This window comes from Lissotriton vulgaris, chromosome 5, assembly GCF_964263255.1.
Source record: "Lissotriton vulgaris chromosome 5, aLisVul1.2, whole genome shotgun sequence".
NCBI classification, from domain to species: Eukaryota; Metazoa; Chordata; class Amphibia; order Caudata; family Salamandridae; genus Lissotriton; species Lissotriton vulgaris.
The window spans coordinates 301,382,288-301,403,874 of NC_141693.1; the positions used below are offsets into that span (position 1 = coordinate 301,382,288).

At 49.5% G+C, this 21,587-nt stretch overlaps 1 protein-coding gene across 27 annotated transcripts in view; it reads right to left on the reverse strand.

Annotated features, from left to right (window-relative positions):
• LOC147710773 (cyclin-dependent kinase 11B-like) overlaps positions 1 to 21,587 on the reverse strand; it is a 431,002-nt gene that overhangs the window by 154,813 nt on the left and 254,602 nt on the right. For all 27 annotated transcript variants that reach the window (XM_086921509.1, XM_086921517.1, XM_086921516.1 and 24 more), the window contains one exon: positions 2,275 to 2,382. In XM_086921509.1, the coding sequence (XP_086777635.1) occupies positions 2,275 to 2,382 (108 nt within the window). The remainder of the gene's footprint in view (positions 1 to 2,274; positions 2,383 to 21,587) is intronic.

Consider the following 21,587-nt stretch of genomic DNA (forward strand, 5'->3'; position numbering starts at 1 on the left):
CCATCATCCATCAAGGGAGGGGTTTAATGTTATTAATGTATTTTGTGTTATCACTATTCACGACACCCTTTGCTTTATTTCCTCTTGGTTATCACATTATGGTTGACACAATGGCTATTATAACTGGTAATATCGGCATTTAAGCAGTGCTACAATTGTCTTGGTTAACATAACAATCAAACATGACTTGTTGTACTCACCCACTTGGGTTATATTATATTTACAATCGCCACATGGCAGGGTTGGAATGATGTGAAATGTTGGTAACAAATTAGATTGGGAAATTGAACATTGTTGCGATTCCTACAGGCTGCCACATTTCATTGGTGACGAGATCCATCAATATTAACCCCTTTTAGATATAAGAGGTTACTTTTGCACGTTGGATGGAGATAATGTATATAAAATTTATCTTGCCCTTTGTACATATGTAAATTTGTTTTTTAACATTTTTTAATATTGTACATTTTTGGCTTTTTAACGTGGTCACCGACATGTTTTCTATGTTTACTACCATGCACCTGTGTTCAACCAATTATGTGTTCTCGTAACCATGCACTAGCACTTTAAAAATAGTCTGTCCCACCCTTAGCGTCATGTGACCAAGGCCTCTGAGCAGGCCGAAACGTTATGCTGGTGGCGATGCAACAAAACTGAATAAAAATATTCTCTTCACCTGAAGACTGGGTCAGCTTTCGTTTGTTGGGATCGGCAATCCCTCAGGACATTGGGGTTGCTGGACGAGTGCAGTGAGATATATATATATATATATATATATATATATATATATATATATATATATATATATATATATATATATATGACAGAGAAGTTTCCTCAAAAGAAGAACTCGGAGGCCAAGGGGAGATTAGGGCAAACAGCTCGCTTTAATCATGGGTTCCCAGTGGCGGCGAATGCATTTCGGCTCAAACAGCCTTCTTCAGCGCCCAATCACTGTTGCATGTATATGTATGTATGTATGTATATATATATATATATATATATATATATATATATATATATATATATATATATATATATATATATATATATATATATATATATATATATATATATATATATATATATATATATATATATATATATATATATATATATATATATATATATATATATATATATATATATATATATATATATATATATATATATATATATATATATATATATATATATATATATATATATATATATATATATTTATATTCATTCACACGCACAACAGCTGGTTCACCTATTGTAGTATGCCTTTTGTTAGCTATCTGTCTGATTTTTCATGCCAGCTTTTCAAGGCTTTAAGATTCAAGTTCAAGTTAACGCCAGGCAAAGCACAAGAAAATATAATTATATTTTAGAAGTGCAGCAAACATGACTCGAGTGTTTGTAACTGACAGCTTAGCAGCTGCTTTGTATACTAGCTTGTGACCTAATACGAGGCAAGAGCCTTTTTGTCCGTGCACTGCCGCTGCCTGTCCAGTAGCGCTGCAGACCCGGTCCTATCAAGTAGCCCCCACATGCACTAGGCCTCGCAGTTAAAGCTACTTTGACTCATGCAACGTGATTCCAAAAGTGATCACTATTGAAAAAAAAATAAACGCCCATGAGTGGTACACGCGTGCCACTGAGAGCCATGTTTTCAATTATCGCGCCTGTGTCTGGGCACGATAATTGAAAACCTATGGGCTTTGCTGCGCGTAACAGACACCAATAGGCCATGGGCGGAGCAATGCGCCCGCCTTTGGCCTACTGCGTGCTCCGTTTGAAAAAAGCCTGCACGCAAAGCCCAATCACGGACGCCAAAAGAAAAAGCACACGAACGAGCGTATGAGATTCCAGTGTCCGTTTTGAAACCCCGTACAAAAGGGCCCTCACCTGCGCGAGCACTGCTGTGCAGTGCAAAGCAGGGCGCGAGCCCCAAAAATAGAAATACTCGAAAGTTTCCAGACCCAACCACTAGATGGCGGTATAATGCACAGCATGTGAATCCAGAAAAGGAATCATGCTGCAAAACTCTATATCCAGTCCTAGAGAGGAAGTACGGTGTGCTACATTATCTGGACGACTGTCTCACTGGTCATTTAACACTAACAATCTTCACCATATCTACCTAATGCTTCTTGAGCAAACCCAAAATATAAGTGAGGAAGAAAGGTCAGTATGAAAACCAACAAAAAATAAATCAAGGGCATTCTTAAAAGACCATGCACAAGAGCACACATGCATACATATACAAAAAAAGATGAAGAGTTGTACCTTTGCTCCCAGTAATAACTCTGGAGCTCTGTACCACAGTGTTACCACAACTGGAGTGTAGGGTTTCAAAGGAGATCCATACTCTCGAGCTAACCCGAAATCACCAACCTGAAAACAAGAGGCGCAAAAGAAAAAATGAAGAGCAGAAATTCAAGACACACGATTGCAGCTCTTTATACACAGCCAAAACTAATCCTTAGCGGTTTCCTAAATAATACAATCTAAACTTGGCTATAAAAAAGATACTTCATAGACCTGCATTAGTTAGCACTTATTTAGAAACACAAGAATGTATTTTAACTAACTTTACAAATGACAACTCTAAGCAACACGGTAAGAAGCTATTTTGGCTTCTGACTAGCTTACACCGGCTGCTCCAGCCCTTGTGCCGGCAAACACCTTTTAGCCTCTACCAAACGCCATTCAGGAGCGCCCCAAACCTCTCACTCTGTCAAAGACCTGGTCGCAATATTCAGTGCCACCATTATCTACATACACTCCATTAGAGAAATAGACAGAACTTGTGCATACTAAGGTTTCTTTCAGACCCGTGCCTCAGTATTAAGATACTGTAGGAAAGTGCCTGTTTTTATCATGGTCACCCCCCAATTTTTTACACTAGTACTGATGTTTTTCAATCGATGCACACTAGGTCCATGCTAATCAAGCGCCAGAGCCAGTGCGTAGGAAGCTAGCTCTGTATATGCTAAACCAAAGTAAGGCATAGTGTGCACAGAGTTCAGTGGAACCCCAAAGGTAGGCAGAGGTAAAAGTAGATAATACCTTACTCTATATTTGTGGTAGTGTGGGCGAGCAGTAAGGCTTTATCAGAGGGTAGTGTTAAGCATTTATTGTGCACACTCAGGCAAGAAATGATGTCACACACTCAAAGACTGAACTCAGACCAAATTTATTTGTATAAAAAAAATATTTAGTTATTTTATTTCTAGAACGAAGCCAAGCCTGGTGCAGGTAAGTGAAATAATATTTTGCAAGATTTATGCAGTGAATTAGAGTTGAATGCAGGTTAAAATGCAGATGGTTAATTTACAGGTAAGTCAACAGTCAAATTTACTTTTCAGTTACTTTTTGAAATTACTGTACACATTACTTCTTAGATTGCTTTTTACGTTACTTTTGCTAATCAGTGTGATATGCCTAGATATCCCACTAACATTTCCTAGACAAAAAGTAATTCAGCTTCTGTATATTTGCCGTTTTCAAGGTTTTATACAAACCAACGCCACACACACACACACAAGAATTTTCAAAGAAAAGCAGTCAATGCAATCCTATGGGAGGAAGGAAAATGCTACTTACCAGTATACATCTGTTCTTGGCATGTAGAGCTGCAGATTATTACTCTGTGCATTAGATCGCCACCTGGTGTTAGGCTCGGATGATTGCATGTTGTTGTCGTCTTGGAAGAAGTCTTTTGTAGTCACGAGATAGGTGACTCCTCCCTTGGACGATAGTGCGCATGGGCATCGGCTCCATGCTTAAATTGTTTTTCGCCATGATGGGAAATTATGGAGTTTGTAGAAAGAAGACAGGATGCCCATGCGTGTATATCTAATTAAAATAGAACTGGAACAGATACAGGCCCCGGGAGGGCATGTAAGATTCTGCAGTTCTACATGCCAAGAACAGTTGCATACTGGTAAGTAGCATTTTCCGTTTGAGGTATAGGAGCTGCAGATCTTACACTGTGCATCGATTGTACAGCAGTGTCTCCCCTACCGGGGGTCACCTGTATCTGTTGCAGTAGTTTGAAAGAGGGCTTTGAGGACAGCTTGGCCTACTGCTGCTTAGCTTGCACATCAACACAATAGTGTTTTGTGAAGGTGTGTGTTGTAGACCATGTTGCTGACTTGCAGATGTCTTCTAGGGGAATGTTCCCTAAGAAAGGCATAGAGGCTCCTAGTTTGCGTGTGGAGTGCGCTCTAGGAGGAACTGTTAATGTACGTTTTGCTTTAAGATAGCATATTTGTATAGATTTTACAATCCACCTTGCAATTCCAGCTTTAGAGATGGGGTTGCCCTTATGTGGTGGAGAGAAAGCTACAAACAATTGCTTTGTTTTGCAAAAGGATTTGGTCCTATCTATATATTAGAGGAGAGCTTTTTTAACGTCTAGTGTGTGTAGAGCTCTTTCTGCTACAGAGTCTGGGTTTTGGAAAAACACTGGTAGCTCTAGAGATTGATTTAAATGAAAAGGAGTAATGACTTTTGTAAGGAATTTAGGATTGGTTCTGAGAACCACTTTATTACGGTGTAATTGTAAAAATGGTTCTTGTATAGTGAAAGCTTGAATCTCACTAACTCTCCTAAGAGAGGTAATAGCTACTAGAAAAGCTGTTTTCCATGTGAGGCATTGCAGTTCACATTTGTGTAGAGGTTTAAAAGGTGGTCCCATGAGCCTTGTAAGAACAATGTTTAGGTTCCACTCTGGAGAGGGTGGTTACCTGGGAGGAATGATTCTTTTTAATCCTTCCATAAATGCTTTAATAGCAGGCACTCTAAATAAAGACAGATGTTGTCTATTTTGCAAATATGCTGCTATTGCTGCCAGATGTAGGCGTATAGATGAACATGCCAAGTTACTTCTTTGTAAATGTAGAAGGTAGCAAATGATATTTTGGACTGAAGCATCTAGGGGTCAATTTGGTTATTGCTGCAGTAAATGGCAAATCTTTTCCATTTAGCAGCATAGCAAGCTCTAGTAGTAGGTCTCCTGGCTTCTTTAATGATATCCATACAGTCTGGTGGTAGGTTAAGATAACCAAACTCTAAGATCTCAGAAGCCAGATCGCCAGATTCCGTTGACTTGGGTCTGGATGTCTGATGTCTCCATGGTTCTGCGTAAGCAGAGATGGTGTCAGACCTAACCTTTGGTGTGGAACTAGGGATAGTTCTAGCAGAGTTGTATACCACGGTTGGCGTGTCCATGTGGGACCTATTAAAATCATTTTGAGCGACTGTTGTCGTAGCTTGCGCACTATTAGTGGTGGAAAAGCGTAGGCAAATCTGCATGACCAGTTCATCCATATCACATTGTCTTGGACCGCGGGTGTGGTAACCTGGCGGCGAAGGTTGGGCATTTTGCGTTTGTGTGTGGCGAACAGATTAGGTCTGTATGACCCCACTGGTGAAAGAATGGTAGAAGAACTTGCAGATGTAGTTCCCATTCATGAATTTGTTGTGTCTGTCGACTTAACAGATCTGCTATCTGATTGTGAACTCCTGGAAGGTGTTCTGCTAACAGATATATGTTTTGCGGAATGGCCCATCTCCAAATGTTCTGGGCAAGCTGGGACAGCTGTAAGGAGTGTGTCCCCCCCTGTTTTTGTATATAGTAAATGGCTGTCATGTTGTCCGTGCGGATTAAGACAGCTTTGTTTTGTACTTGGAATGTTTTAAGCGGTAAGAATATTGCTAGCAGCTCTAGGTGATTGATATGGAACGTTCTTTGTTGAATGGTCCATTGCCCTTGAGTTGTATGATGTAGGAGATGGGATCCCCATCCTGTGAGAGATGCACCTGCTGTAAGTACTATTTGTTGAACAGGTTCGAGGAACAGCCGCCCTTTTGTAAAGTTTTTGGTGTTCCACCACTGCAGAGAGCGATGTGTGCGGCTGTCTACCAACACCAGGCCTGTTAGTTGTCCTTGAGCCTGATTCCACTGTTGTGCTAGACATTCCTGAAACGGCCGCATTTGCAGTCTTGCATATGGTACAATAAAGATGCAAGATGCCCTCATGCCTATTAGTCTCATGAACACTTTGGCTGGGAGAGAGCGTTGATGTTGAAACTTTGTGACCAAGGCTTGAATGCTCTGTATCCTTGCTGGACTGGGATACGCTAAAGCTGTAGACGTGTTTATTGTAGCCCTTGAATATTGATGTACAAGAGAGGGCTGGAAGTGTGACTTGGTGTAGTTGATTGTGAACCCTAAGTTGTGCAATGTTTGAATTGTTTGATGTGTGTTGGACTCACCGATTGAATGATTTGGCTTTTATGAGCCAATCGTCTAGATATGGGAAGACACGTATAGGTTGTCTTCTGGGATGTGCTGCTACTACTGCTAGTCACTTGGTGTACACTCTTAGTGCAGTTGTTACCCCGAATGGAAGGACTTTGAATTGATAATGCTGTCCTTCCAGTACAAACCTCAGATACTTCCTGTGAGAAGGATGTATGGGAATGTGGAAGTAGGCGTCCTTTAGATTTAGTGTTGTAAGGAAGTCGCCTTGTTGCAGCAATGGGAGCACTTGTTGTAAAGTGATCATATGAAAATGATCAGAGTGTATATATTGATTGAGGGGCCTGAGGTCGAGAATTGGTCTTAGTGTCCCGTCCTTTTTGGGTATTGTGCCCTTTTGAAGAAGTGATAGGACTTCTTGTTTGAGCAGTATAAGATGTTCTGCAGACATTGGACGCTGCCTGGGTGGTACGTGTGGAGGGGTGGCTGTAAGTTCGAGGCAGTAGCCATACTGGATAATTTGTCTTACCCACCTATCTGTTGTGATGGAATTCCAGACAGGTAGGAACTGTGTTAGTCTGCCCCCCACAGGAGTGGAGTGCTGTTGGGGGAGCAAATGGAAGTCACTGTTTTGTGGTGGGAGAGGTTCAATTATTGTCGTTACCTCGACCTCTTCCTTTATTGTTGTTGCCTCTATAGCCTCCTCTAAAATATCCTTTACTGGAGGATGTCTGTGTATTGGATTTGAAGGAAGATGTATTGTCTGCTCCAGTCTGTTTGGAGCTTCCTCTATAGAAGGAGCGACGAAAAGGGCCTCTAGCTCTGGATTGCAAAGCTCCCATAGATTTGGCTGTATCGGTATTTTTCTTCATTTTCTCAAGTGCTGTGTCTACCTCTGGTCCAAACAATTGATGTTGGTTAAATGGCTGATTTAAGATGGTAGTTTGCACTTCCTGATTAAATCCTGAAATTCGTAGCCATGCATGACGTCTAAGTAGGACACTAGTGACACTAGTGTTTACAGCTCTAGATGCAGAGTCTGCTACATCAAGTGCGCATTTGAAATTAACTTGCCTTCTTGTATAAGGTCGTTTGCCTGCTCCTTATATTGGTCAGGTAGATGTTGTAGTAATGTCTCTAACTGATCATAGTAAGCCCCGTCATATCTTGCAAGGAGGGCTTGTGTTAGCTATACACCATGTATTTGGTAGTCTGTGCAGCTATCCTTTTGCCTGAAGCATCTATCACCTTAGATTCTTCATCAGGAGGTGGTGCTTCACCTGATGTCTGAGTTTGCTCTTGTTCTAGCATTTGACACAACTAGGGAATCTAAGCGTAGCTGTCCTTTAATGTAGGCAGGATAAACAGGAGCAGGCCTGTACTTTTTCTCAATTCTAGGGTTTAGAATCCTAGCACGTACAGGATCTTTAAATACTTCTGGAGCATATTTGATGACCCCTTTAATCATAGGAAGAATTTGAACAGACCTTTGCGATTGTTCAAATGTATCTAATAAAAAGTCTTCCTTTGCCTCATCTGAATGCATGGTGACCCCATAATAAATGGCAGCCCTATTCAGTAAGTGCCCAAAACTAATATTGTCTTCTGGGGGAGAAGGTTTTGATGGATATGAATGTGGGTCAGGAATATCTGGCACATCTTGTGGGTTTGGGTACTCCCAATCTGGATCAGCAACAGGGTAGGGAAAAGGTTCATCTGGATCTAACCCCTCCCCCTATGCTATACTCATCATCATTTGGAGGTGTATGTGGTGAAGAATGAGGAGGAGAGTTTTCAGGAAAATTTTGAGGTGAAATGTTAAGCGGAACAGGAGATGAAGGAGAAGGAAGGAGTAGTTTCTGTCCTGTAACTCCAGTTCTGTAGTAGGGGTATCTCTGTTATAGTCATAATCTAGGGAATAGTCCCGCCCATGTGCGTGGACCCCGGCAATCAAAAATAATCTCTTAAATTGTCAAAACATGCAGAAAACTGCAAAGACACTTAAGAGAGAATTTAAAGACAAATAATGCAGCCTACACTGTCCAGTACTTCAACTAGAAATTCCACCAAATAACACCACATATAATACAGCCTGCCCAGTTTCTACCATAGAGAAACTTGCCTCCCCCAGTAAAAGACACTGGAATGATAGAGAGGAAGGCATGGACAGACAAGCCCCATAGGCTGCCATTATGTGGCTTAAATAGGATACTGTGCCTTTAAGAGAACTTTCCAGAACTTATCCCAGTATCCCAGAATGCATAGCAGGTCCCTCTACTTTCAGTTCCCTTTTCCTTAACAGGATATCTGCCACCGCCTGAAGCTCGCGCAGCTGAAACTGCAAGCTGACCGGTGGAATTGCTGGAGGCGGGCTGGTGAACCGAAGACTGTATCCATTGCAAACAATATTCAGCACTCACTTGTCCTGTGTGATTCTTTTCCACTCTGCCAGAAAAAATTGAATGCTTCCCCCCACCGGAGTGGGTAACGTATGCGGGGGAAGTAAGTGCTCAGGGCCTAGACTTGGCCGGGCCTTTGGTCGTTGGTGCCAACTGCTGGCCGCCTCTGCCCTTCGAGCGCTTCTGGAACGGCCTTCGGAACTGCTGTTGCTGTTGCTGTTGCTGTCCCGAAGCTTGGCCACGCCCTCTGCCCTGTCCACCGAACGGGGGGTACGATTTCTTTGTCTCTTTGGGCTTTTCCAGACCCAAAGCCGTGAGTGTTTCGGCCTCCGCCTTCATGCGGGCCATTTCGTCATCCGCATGTTTCCCAAATAGGGTTTCGCCAGAGAATGGAAGATTGGCAACCCTTTGCTGTGCGTCAGGTTTCAGTGACGTAAGACGGAGCCAGGCGTGCCGTTGCTGGTTAATCCCATGGCAGAAGCCATGTGCCGCCAAGAGGGATGAATCGGCTGCAGAGCTGATCTGATTCGCCACCAGCATCCCCTCGTTTAACACCTCCTGGAAATCTTCCCTCTTCTCACAAGGCAGGTGTTCCACAAACTGCTGGAGGGAGTCCCAGAGGGCACGGTCATAGCGTCCCAACAGGGCTGTGGCACTCGCAGTCTTCATGGAGGTCGCCGACGTTCCACACACCTTCCTCCCAGCCGAATCGATCCATCTAGACTCTTTGTCAGGGGGGACTGTGGATGACGGGGTGGTAGCATGCTGTTTGCGAGCCGCCGTCACTATCACAGAATCTGGAGGAGGTTCCACTCTTAGAAAAGCCGGATCAGAATCGGGAGCCTGGTATTTTTTCTGTAGTCTCTAGGGGGCCGCCTTAGTCACCGCCGGGGTGAGAAAAAGGTCCATGGCCGGATCCTCCAGGCCCGGCACCAGTGGCAATAATGGACAAGACAGATGTTTCTGGTGCAGCGTCTTGAAAATTACCGATGTCTTGGGCGGGGGCACCGTCAAAGAGATGCCCAATTTTGCTGCACCTCTTAAAAGGACATCGTGAAAGGCCACCAGATCATCAACCGGCGACACCCTTGTCTCCGGTGACCCCGACAAAGTCGGAGAGTAGTCCCTGGACCCTGAGGACCTCGTATGGGAGCGAGACCTGTGCCTCCTGTGGCAGCGTCTCGACCGTGTGGATGACCTGTTGCGCGATCGTTCCCTTCTCCTGGAACAAGAGCGCGACCTCCCAGTTTGTGGGCGCTCCGCAGGTGTCCGTGGAGGCGTCTTCCGTGGCCTATCCTGGGGTTTCGGTCTAGGCGTCCCCTTAGGCGGTGAAGGAAGAGGGGGCAGTGACTCCGACCTTGGTGGAGGAACAGGAGGTATCTCCGACCGAGGGGCGGGCCCATGCGGCGGAAGCGGTGGTGGTGGTTGTCCTGGGGGAGGAAGTGGTGGAAGCGGGGGGTTGACAGGAGGATCCTCCTTAGGTACAGGGGGAGGGGGAGCCTTCGGCCGAGGTGGTGTATATACCACCGAGTACACCGAGCCCGATGACTTCGTCGGGGGAGGGGACTGCGAACCAGCCCCTCCAGCAGGTGATCGCCGTCTCCGGGGCCCTCCACCAGACCCAGCGTGACTTCTTGCGCCAGAACTCCTTCTGCGCCGCTTAGGAGAGTTGGAATCACTCCTAGACGCTGATCTCTTCCTTCTCGCCGCGGAGCGTCGCTTTTCCGGCATCGGATGTCGCCTCCGCGACGTCGACCTCTTCTTCCTCAACGCCGAAACCGCGACGTCGACCGTTCCATTTTCGACGACCGCTTTCTCGAGGTCTTCTCGACGGCGACCGGCGGTGTCGCCTCGACGCCGATCGCTCAACGCTGACGACGACAATGAAGACGCCGTCGACGGTGGCCTACCCAGGCCCTTCGACGTCGATCTTCACGCCGTCTCGACCCGGAGCCCCGGGGAGATGGGGAACACACCGTCGACATCCCTCTCGACGCCGTCGTCGATGCAATCGACGCCGACGGAGACCGGGACCGTTTGCTGGTCTTCCTGCCTCTGGGGAGTCCCCTAGAGGCCTCAGCAGAGGCAGAGGGAACCTTCCCAGCCTGCCCAGACCCACCTGCAGCCTGCAGACGTCTCTCCTCCAGGCCTTGAAGCCTAATCTTCAGCCTTTCCCTCAGGGTCCTTGCTGAAAGTTGCTGGCAGATGTCACATTCTTCAGGGACATGTGCTTCAGGGAGACAGATAATGCAGACGTCGTCTGGATCAGTCTTGGCCTTCTTCCTTCCACATGCAGGGCATTTGTCAAAAGAAGCAGGCATTTTAGAGCCCTAAAAAGCCTGAACAAACACACAGGAGTGAAGGGAAACACCAAGAAATATAAACTGCAAACACTTATCAAAAAAGTGAACAAAATCCAATAAACCCTGGAAAAAGGGAGAGCTCAATGCCAGGGTCCTGTTAGCAGGAGCCGGAAAAAAGAACAAAGTAAAATGGACCTGCTGTGCATTCTGGGCTACTGGGAGAAGTTCTGGAAAGTTCTCTTAAAGGCACAGTATCCTATTTAAGCCACATAATGGCAGCCTATGGGGCTTGTCTGTCCATGCCTTACTCTCTACCATTTCAGAGGCTTTTACTGGTAGAGGCAAGTTTCTCTATGGAAGAAACTGGGCAGGCTGTGCTGTGTGTGCGTTTTTTTTGTTGGAATCTCTAGTTGAAGTACTGGACAGTGTAGCCTATGGATATAGGCTGCATTATTTGTCTTTAAATTCTCTCTTAAGTGTCTTTGCAGTTCTGCATTTTTTGACAACTTAAGAGATTATTTTTGATTGCCGGGGTCCATGCACATGGGCGGGACTATTCACTAGATTATGACTATACACAGAGATTCCCTACTACAGAAGTGTTGCCTTAGTTGTGCTGTCGGTACTGCTAGGCATTTTGTGAAAACCCTTGGTGCTGTAGTTACCCCGAAGGGGAGAACTTTGAATTGATAGTGTTGGCCTTCTATTGTGAACCAGAGGTATTTCCTGAGAGCTAGATGTATAGGTATGTGAAAGTATGCATCCTTGAGGTCTAATGTAGCGAGGAAGTCGCCTTGTTGGAGAAACTGGAGTAAATGTTGAAGAGTGATCATATGGAAATGCTCTGAGAGTATGTATTCGTTCAGAGGTCTGAGGTCCAATATTGGTCTGAGGGACTCGTCCTTTTTTGGGAATAAGGAAGTATAGGGAGTATACTCCTGTCCCTTGGTGTTGAAATGGGACTGGCTCTATGGCTCCCTTTTCTAGCACAGATGTTACCTCTTGTTGTAACAGCGTGACGTGTTCTTTGGACATAGGACAGTGTTTGGGTGGTATGATGGGTGGAGTAGAAGTGAGTTCCAGGCAATAACCATACTGGATAATTTGTCTCACCCATCAGTCTGTGGTAATTGCATTCCAATGGTAGGAATTGTGTTAGTCTGCCTCTGACCGGTGTTGAGTGGTCTGGAGGGAGTGTGAGCAAGTCACTGTTTGGTGGCGGTGGAGGCTCTGGTGTTGTTGCCGCCACGTCCTCTGCCCTTGTTATTATTGCCTCTATAACCTCCTCTGTTGGAGCCTTTATTAAAGGTGCTCTGGGTATTACTTTTGAATGTAGAGGAAGTTTGGGATGTGTTGCCTCTACCTGAGCCTCGAAAGGAGAAGCGCCAAAAGGAACTTCTAGATTGTTGAAACTGAAGTGCGCCCATGACTTAGCAGTATCAGTATCTTTTTTCATCTTCTCCAAGATGGTATCTACTGCAGGGCCAAACAGAAAGTCTTGGTTAACCGGCTGGTTGAGGATGGTTTACTGCACTTCATTCTTAAATCCGGAAATGCGTAGCCACGCATGCCGGCGTAGTAATACGCTAGTGTTAATGGACCTAGCTGCTGTGTCAGCTGCGTCAAGTGCACATCTAATGGAAGCATTTGTTATAAATTTGCCTTCCTGTATTAGGTCATTCGCTTAAGATTTGAATGGTTCTGGGAGGTGTTGTAGTAAACCTTCCAGCTGGTCATAATGTGCTCTATCGTACCGTGCTAATAGAGCCTGTGTGTTTGCAATTCTCCAAGTATTTGCTGCTTGGGATGCCACTCTTGCCTGAGGCTTCTAGTATCTTTGACTCTTTGTCAGGAGGGGGAGCATCTCCTGTTTGTGAATTAGCTCGATTTCGAGCGTTTGCTACCACTAATGAGTCTAAAGTCAACTGTGATTTAATATAAGAAGAGTCTGTAGGGGCTGCCTTATACTTTTTCTCAATTCTGGGATTGAGGACACGCGTTCTGGCTGGATCTTTAAATAGGTCTGGTGCGTGTTTTAGTACCCATTTTAACATAGGAAGTGTACGTACGCTTTTTTCTGAAGTAGGAAAAGTGTCAAATAGGAAATCCTCTTCTATTGGGTCAGTGTGCATGTCTACATTATGATATTTAAAATCTTTTTTAACATTGTATTAGCACAATAAATGTTACTGTTGTAAATAACCTGTATTTTATGTTAAAATGTTTGTGGTCCTCAGTTGAGTACCAAAGCAAATAAAAATAAACTTGAAAAATAAAAAAATATTTAGCTGCTCTATCCACTAGTTGGTTAAAGACAATGGAGTTGTCAGTAGACGACAGCTTTGTAGGATATGTAGAGGTGTCAGGGATGGGTTGTGGGTCGTATGCATCATAAGGATCATTTTGGTCATCCCATGTGTTATCCTGTACATCCTGATCCTCAGGGTCTACAAAGTTATCTTGAGGATCGTCCCCTATGTTATCCGTCTCATCATAATGTGAAGGAGAGTAACGTACATATGGCATGTCAGGAAAGAAAGGAGGAGGAGGAGGAGTGAATGGCCTTGAGGGAGATGTTGCAAAGTATATCTTCTTTGGAGGAACAGGGGAAGAAGTGTTAGTGTCCAAAGGTCTCTTCTTCCTGTGGTAAACTGTGATCCCTGCTGTTTTAGGGTCTATGTTAGACGGACCGGAAGGGTCGGCCGAGATTACGGGGAGAGGTCTCCAGGGAGAGCCGTCTCCAACGACTGTACAGATAAGTAACTTCCCCCCCCCCACAGACGGACACCACACAAGATTGAAGGTTAACGAGACTTTATAGGCAATTCTTAGGTTACGTTGATATGATACAAGGAGGTCTGGACTCAGGGGTCCCCTCGGTTCTGATCTCTGGTTGAGGAAAAAGGGGTAGCGGGACAGTCTTAGTTGCCAATGAGTTAAATAGCTCTCAATCCTCGAGCTCGGTGTGTTTGCTGATCGGGCCGTGGAGGAGCCAAGCCGGTCCCGAGATGGACGAAGGATGATCGACGGGCCGTGGAGAAGCCAAGCAGGTCCCGGGATGGATGACGGATGGTCGACGGGCCGTGGAGAAGCCAAGCAGGTCCCGATGCAGATGACGGTTACAACGGTCCGCGGCCTCGCCAGCAGATCCGGACGACGATGAAGGATGAAGGTTACGACGGCTGTGGCAGCGCCAACAGGCAGGACGATGGTGCACAGGACAGAGCTACGGCAGCGCCAGTAGTCCGTCCAGGGTGAGTTCCTCTTTACGTCTCTCGACTCCAAGATACAACTGCCTTCCTGCTCTGGAGCGGCCCCAGTTATAGGGCTGGCGGGCTTTGATGTCCGGACCCTCGCACTTGGAGGTCGGGAGGTCCGGGATGAGGGAGTCCAGACACCCAGCGGGGGGGTGGAGCCAGCGCCCGGGGAGGCGATGGGCGAGCGGCACTGGCCGGGGGAGAGCCATCGACACCTCTTTCTCCCATTGACCTGCCAAGTAGCTCGCTCACCTCCTGGGTGGAGGGTGGTGCCGGAATGTCTGAGGCCGGGCTAGGCCCAGGGTTGAGGTCGATCGGGGGCCAGGCGGCCTCGTGATGAAGTGTCCAAGATGGCGGCCCAGGCTGAGCGCATGGGTCGGCAGTGGATCGGGCCCATGAGGTGATCATGTTCGAGGGCAGGTGTCCCTGAGGGGACGTAGGACGTACAATGGTGGTGTGTGGTGCTTGTATGACTGGGCTCGGGCCTGGTCGAGCCGGGGGAGAGCGGCCCGTCATGTGGCCTGTCCAACATGCGTCCCCCCCAGCTGAAGGCGGGGAGAGTTACCCATCCTCTTGGGGACTCTCTTCGTCGAGGCGGAAAAACCGGGACAGGCCATCCGCGTTGGCGTGGTCGGACCCAGGCCGGTGTTCAACCGTGAAGTCCATACCTTGCAAGGAGATGGACCAGCGTAGCAGTTTTGGGTTTTCCCCCCGCATATGCATCAACCACTGCAGGGGTCGGTGGTCAGTCTGTACCCGAAAGTGGGTGCCAAAAAGGTAGGGCCGGAGCTTCTTGAGGGCCCATACCACAGCGAAGGCTTCCCTTTCTATGGTGCTCCAGCGTTGTTCCCGGGGTAGGAGTCTCCGGCTGATGAAGGCCACCGGTTGATCAAGGCCTTCGGTGTTCACTTGGGACAGGACTGCCCCAATGCCCTGGTCGGAGGCGTCCGTCTGGACGATGAACTCCCGGCTGTAGTCTGGGGCCTGGAGCACAGGAGCGGAACACATGGCGGCCTTTAACTGTTCGAATGCCGCTTGACACTCTGGGGTCCAATTCACTTTCTTGGGCTGATTTTTTGATGTGAGTTCGGTGAGAGGCCCCACGATGGTACCATAGTCTTTCACGAACCTTCGGTAGTAGCCCGTGAGGCCCAGGAAGGCTCGCACCTCAGTTTGAGTGATAGGGGGTTGCCAGTTCTGGATGGCGGCAATCTTCAGCTGTAGAGGGGCCACTAGGCCGCTTCCCACCTGGTGTCCGAGGTAGGTCACCGACCCTTGTCCAATTTGACATTTGCTGGCCTTGATCGTGAGGCCAGCTCGCTGAAGGGCTTGTAGTACTGCTTGGAGGTGGTGGAGGTGCTCGGTCCAATGGTGGCTGTACACAGCGATGTCGTCCAGGTAGGCGGCGCTGAACTCTTCGAGCCCCGCCAGGACCTGGTTGACGAGCCGTTGGAAAGTCGCTGGGGCATTTTTCATGCCGAAGGGCATGACCTTAAAATGATAGTGGCCATCGGGGGTGGAGAAGGCAGAACGTTCTTGTGCTCGGGATGTGAGGCCGATCTGCCAATAACCTGCCGTCAGGTCGAAGATGCTGAGGTAGCGGGCAGCGCCCATTCGGTCGACCAGTTCATCTGCCCGGGGGATGGGGTGTGCGTCCGTTCTGGTGACGTCATTCAGGCCCCGGTAGTCGACACAGAACCGGAGTTCTGGTGTGGTTCCGGGGGCGGCCGCTTTGGGGACCAGTACGACCGGGCTGGCCCATGGACTGTCTGAGGGCTCGATGACCCCGAGCGTGAGCATCTTAGCTACTTCCGCCTGGATGCAGGCCCGTACCCGATCAGGTACGCGGTAGGCCCGGTGGCGGATAGGAGGGTTGTCTCCGGTGTCCACATCGTGCACACACCAGGAAGTGACACCTGGGGTGAGGGAGAACAGACTGGCAAATCGTGATAGGAGGGCTTGGCACTTGTGGCGTTGTTCTCTGGTGAGGGACTCCGAGAGTCGGACCCCATCCACGGAGCCGTCTTGCTCCTGGGTCCGCAAGAGGTCAGGGAGAGGTTCGGAGTCGTCTTCAACCCCATTGTCTGTGGCCATCAAGAGACTGAGTTCTGTTCGCGCAAAGTGGGGTTTCAGTCTGTTGGTGTGGAGGACTCGGAGCGGATTCCGGGCGGACTCCATATCGATCAGATAGGTGGCAGGACCCTTGCGCTCGATTACCTTGAAGGGTCCCGTCCATTTGTCTTGGAGAGCGCACGGTTCTGTGGGGGACATCACCCAGACCTGTTGCCCCGGCTCGAATTCAATAGATGAGGCGTTCTGGTCATACCATTTCTTCATGTCCTCTTGACTTGTCTCTAGGTTGGCTTTTGCTAGGTCTCTGAACCTTCGGGACTGGTTGCGGAGGGTGAGGAGGTACCGGAAGACATCGGGCGGACTCTTGGCCGGAGGCATCTCCCAGCCTTCTTTGATCAGGCTGAGTGGCCCCCGTACTGGGTGCCCATAGAGCAGCTCGAATGGGCTGAAGCCTAGGACTTCTGTGGGACCTCCCGGTAGGCGAAGAGGAGGCACGGCAGCAGCACATCCCACTGGCGACGGAGGGGCTCTTCCAATCCCCCGATCATCCCTTTTAGCGTGCGATTGAACCGCTCAACAAGTCCGTTTCCTTGGGGGTGATAGGGGGTCGTGAAGCGGTAGGTGACCCCACACTGTTGCCAGAGGGACTTCATATATTTGGAAATAAAGTTTGTGCCTCTGTCACTGACGACTTCTCGGGGGAACCCCACACGGGAGAAGATCCCCATCAGGGCCCGGCCGACCACTGGGGCTGTCACGGTCCGGAGAGGAATAGCCTCAGGGTAGCGGGTGGCGTGGTCCACTAGTACCAGGATGAAGCGATGGCCTTGTCTTGTACGCGGGTCTAGGGGTCCCACAATGTCTATTCCGACCCTCTCAAATGGGGTCGTGACTACTGGAAAGGGTTGCAGGGGGGCCTTTAATTTGCGGCCGCTCTTCCCACTGGCTTGGCACGTGGGGCAAGATCGGCAATGCTGGTGCACATCGTTTCTCATTTTTGGCCAGAAGAAGTGGGTCACTAGGCGGCTGTAGGTTTTATCTTGTCCCAGGTGCCCTGCCAGGGGGACATCGTGGGCCAGATTTAGCAGGAAGTCTCTAAAGCGGAGGGGCACCACTAGTACTCGGTTGGCCCCTAGCTCGGCGATTCGTTGCTCGCTGTACAATAGGTCATTGTCCCAGTAGACCCAATGAGTTCCGGAGGTATCCCCTGCGCTTTGGGCGAGCGCTTGTTGTCGGAGTCCCTCAAGGGAGGGACAAGTCTCCTGCTCCTGACGAAATTGTTCTTGTGTGGGTCCCCCTTCTTGAGCCCACTGGTCAAGATTAGCAAGGTCGGAAGGTTGGGCAAGTTCGAGGGGGATACCATGGTCGGGGGTCTCGGCGGGGGCGACCGGGGGCGGTGGCGCCGGCCATTCTGGTTCTTCGGGGTGAGGGTTGGCACGGGCGGCCATGGACCGGGTGGTGACGCACGCCCAGTCTGGGACGCCCAACATCCCCAAGTGTTCTTTTCGCTCCACGGCTGCCCACGGGGAGCTTTCCAGGTCATTTCCGAGGAGGCAGTCCACGGGGGCGTCGTCTCGGACCGTTACCTTCAGCATGCCGGAGACCCCTCCCCACTCAAAGGGGACGCAGGCCATCCGACACAGACTCTCTGAGTTGTCGGCGGATCGTACAGGGCAGAGAATGTTCGGTAGATATTGTTCTGGGGTCACCAGATGACAGCGGACGGCTGTCACACTGGCCCCGGTGTCTCGAAGGGCTTCGGCCCGTTGTCCATTGATGCTCACCCATTGGCTGTACTTCTGGGTGTTAGCGGGTAGGGGGACCCGCGGGACCATGTCTCTTCCCCCTAAGCACGCGAGAGTCATGGCTGCTGGCTCCCACTCTTGATACTCTTGCTCGTCTGTTTCTTGTTCCTCGGAGATCTGTTCTTCCCCTAGTGCCGCGGCGGCCACCTGGCGGGGTCTTGGACTCTGATACTGCGGGCAGCTTGGGTCGTTTGCATAGTGGCCGACTCGTTGGCATCGGTGACATGTAACATTGGCTCTGTATCCCGGTCGCGCCGGGGTGCTGCCCCGGTTGGCCGGGGGGGTGGTGCTGGTAGTGGGGGCGGCCGGAGTGTTGTCTCTTCCTCGTCCTTGGCCCCCTCCTCCTCCTCTGGGTCGGGGGTGACCATTGTTGTTCCTGTTCTGCTCGTAGGACCCATTCCGGCCCACTCTGGTGATCTCCCACCGGTCAGCTTCGGCTGCGAGCTGCCGGGGATCGGTTAACTTGCTGTCGAGGAGGTGTTGGCGTAGTTCAATGAAGCAATTGTTGGACAGATGCTCCCATACCATCAGATTGAACAGCTGCTCGTAGGTCGTGACGTTGTTCCCTCTGATCCAGCCTTCGAAGGCTCTGCTAAAGTACGTTACATAGTCCACCCAAGTTGTACCTGGAATGCGTGTGCAGTCTCGGAACCGCTGACGGTACATCTCGGGCGTGAGGCCATAGCGGGTGAGGAGGGCCGCTTTCATATGGTCGTAGGAGGTCATCTGGTGGTCTGGGAGCTGTAACAGAGTATCGCGGCCCTCATTAAGGAATTTGCCCCATAGGCCGGCTCCCCAGTCGGCTCTATCGATCCGGTGCGCAGTCATCGCGATTTCATAGGCCTTAAACCATTGCTGGATGTCGTCTTCTCGAAAATATTCTCGGACCACATCCTTGGGGATGTGCACTTTTTTCTCCGTGGTCCCTGGGGTGGACGGTCGGTCAGGCACCCCTAACTCTTTATTCTGTTTGCGCAGGTTGATCTCGGCTAGGTTCCGCTCGTGCTCGTACGTTAGTCTTTTTTCCTCGAGCTCCCTTTGCCTCTGTTTCTCCTCTCTTTCTTCTCGGAGGCGAAGGTGCTCTAAGTTTATTTTTTGCTCGGCCAATTTGAGTTCTATGTCCATCTTGAGTCGGGCCATTTCGAGTTCGTGTAGTCGGGCTTTTTCTCTTTCTTGGATCTCGTCTTGCGAGAGACTGGTTCTTTGCCCCTCAGGGCCCGTGCTGGTATTTTTCGCGGTGCTTTGCTCAGGGGCTTCGACATCCCCGGTCTCTGCCCAAGATTCTAGGGCATGCTTGAAATCGTCCTTGGTACTTAGTCCGGTGGTAGCGATACCTAGTTCGATGCAGAACTGCTTTAGTTCACGATGGCTGTATTCCTCGAGTTTTTCCATTTGGAACTTCTCAGTTGATCCGCTCTCTTTAGTTGACATTGTTGTTCGTTGTGGGGTGAGCTACTCTCTGTACGTTATGCGGTGATTCGGATCGCGCCGCTGGCCACCAATGTTAGACGGACCGGAAGGGTCGGCCGAGATTACGGGGAGAGGTCTCCAGGGAGAGCCGTCTCCAACGACTGTACAGATAAGTAACTTCCCCCCCCCCACAGACGGACACCACACAAGATTGAAGGTTAACGAGACTTTATAGGCAATTCTTAGGTTACGTTGATATGATACAAGGAGGTCTGGACTCAGGGGTCCCCTCGGTTCTGATCTCTGGTTGAGGAAAAAGGGGTAGCGGGACAGTCTTAGTTGCCAATGAGTTAAATAGCTCTCAATCCTCGAGCTCGGTGTGTTTGCTGATCGGGCCGTGGAGGAGCCAAGCCGGTCCCGAGATGGACGAAGGATGATCGACGGGCCGTGGAGAAGCCAAGCAGGTCCCGGGATGGATGACGGATGGTCGACGGGCCGTGGAGAAGCCAAGCAGGTCCCGATGCAGATGACGGTTACAACGGTCCGCGGCCTCGCCAGCAGATCCGGACGACGATGAAGGATGAAGGTTACGACGGCTGTGGCAGCGCCAACAGGCAGGACGATGGTGCACAGGACAGAGCTACGGCAGCGCCAGTAGTCCGTCCAGGGTGAGTTCCTCTTTACGTCTCTCGACTCCAAGATACAACTGCCTTCCTGCTCTGGAGCGGCCCCAGTTATAGGGCTGGCGGGCTTTGATGTCCGGACCCTCGCACTTGGAGGTCGGGAGGTCCGGGATGAGGGAGTCCAGACACCCAGCGGGGGGGTGGAGCCAGCGCCCGGGGAGGCGATGGGCGAGCGGCACTGGCCGGGGGAGAGCCATCGACACCTCTTTCTCCCATTGACCTGCCAAGTAGCTCGCTCACCTCCTGGGTGGAGGGTGGTGCCGGAATGTCTGAGGCCGGGCTAGGCCCAGGGTTGAGGTCGATCGGGGGCCAGGCGGCCTCGTGATGAAGTGTCCAAGATGGCGGCCCAGGCTGAGCGCATGGGTCGGCAGTGGATCGGGCCCATGAGGTGATCATGTTCGAGGGCAGGTGTCCCTGAGGGGACGTAGGACGTACAATGGTGGTGTGTGGTGCTTGTATGACTGGGCTCGGGCCTGGTCGAGCCGGGGGAGAGCGGCCCGTCATGTGGCCTGTCCAACAGTCTATATACAGTTTAGGTTGTTCTTCCTCCACTGGATCAGGGTGGAAAAGTTCTTACTCAACTGTGCATGGTTTGGGCGCCGATGATTTTGGCTTAGTCACTTGTTTATGAGTCTTTGGCTCGAGGGCCTTCGGCTGCGGAGCTTCTTTTGGCTCGACTGCTGTTTTCGGGTCGGCGACTCCCTTTTGTGCGACGTGTTTTGTTGGCTTTACCGTCTTTTTTGGTTTGGCGACCTTCTTTGGTTCGACGACCTTTTTCGCATCAACCGTGTTTTTCAGCTCGATAACCTTTTTCGGATCGACCGGTGTTTTCAGTTCGATACCTTTTTTCAGGTCGACTGGTGTTTTCGGTTCGATAACCTTCTTCGGATCGACCATTTTTTTCGTCGACTCAGCTGCCTTCTTCGGGTCACCAGGAATTTTAGTGTGACCTGTTTTTTTGGAGGTCGACACTGTTTCAGCTCCACGGCTTTTTTCGGGTCGACTATTCTCTTGGGATCGACGACCCTTTTTGTTTTGGCGCCCTTTTTGTATCGATTTTCTTCGGCTCGACAACCTTTTTCGGTTCGGCTGCCTTTTTGGGAAGAGTGTAGCTCGTTCCCGGGGTCTCAGAAGGCTTGGGTTTGGTCTTCGGAGCCGAACCGTAAGGCGGGGTCTCTGAAGGAGTTAGTTTATTTTGGCTAAGGCCTTTAGGCGATGCTTCGACCGGAGCCTTGTCTTGAGATGAAAGCGGGGTAGGGGGCGTGGTACTCACGGTTTGCCCCGGTGTGATCAGGTCATTCGAGTCAGACTGGTCTTCTACGGTGACCATTTCTAGGTCGGAGTCCGCCGCTTCTGGGAGGTCATGTTCGTCTTCGAAAATGTTCTCCGGTTCCGGTGCCT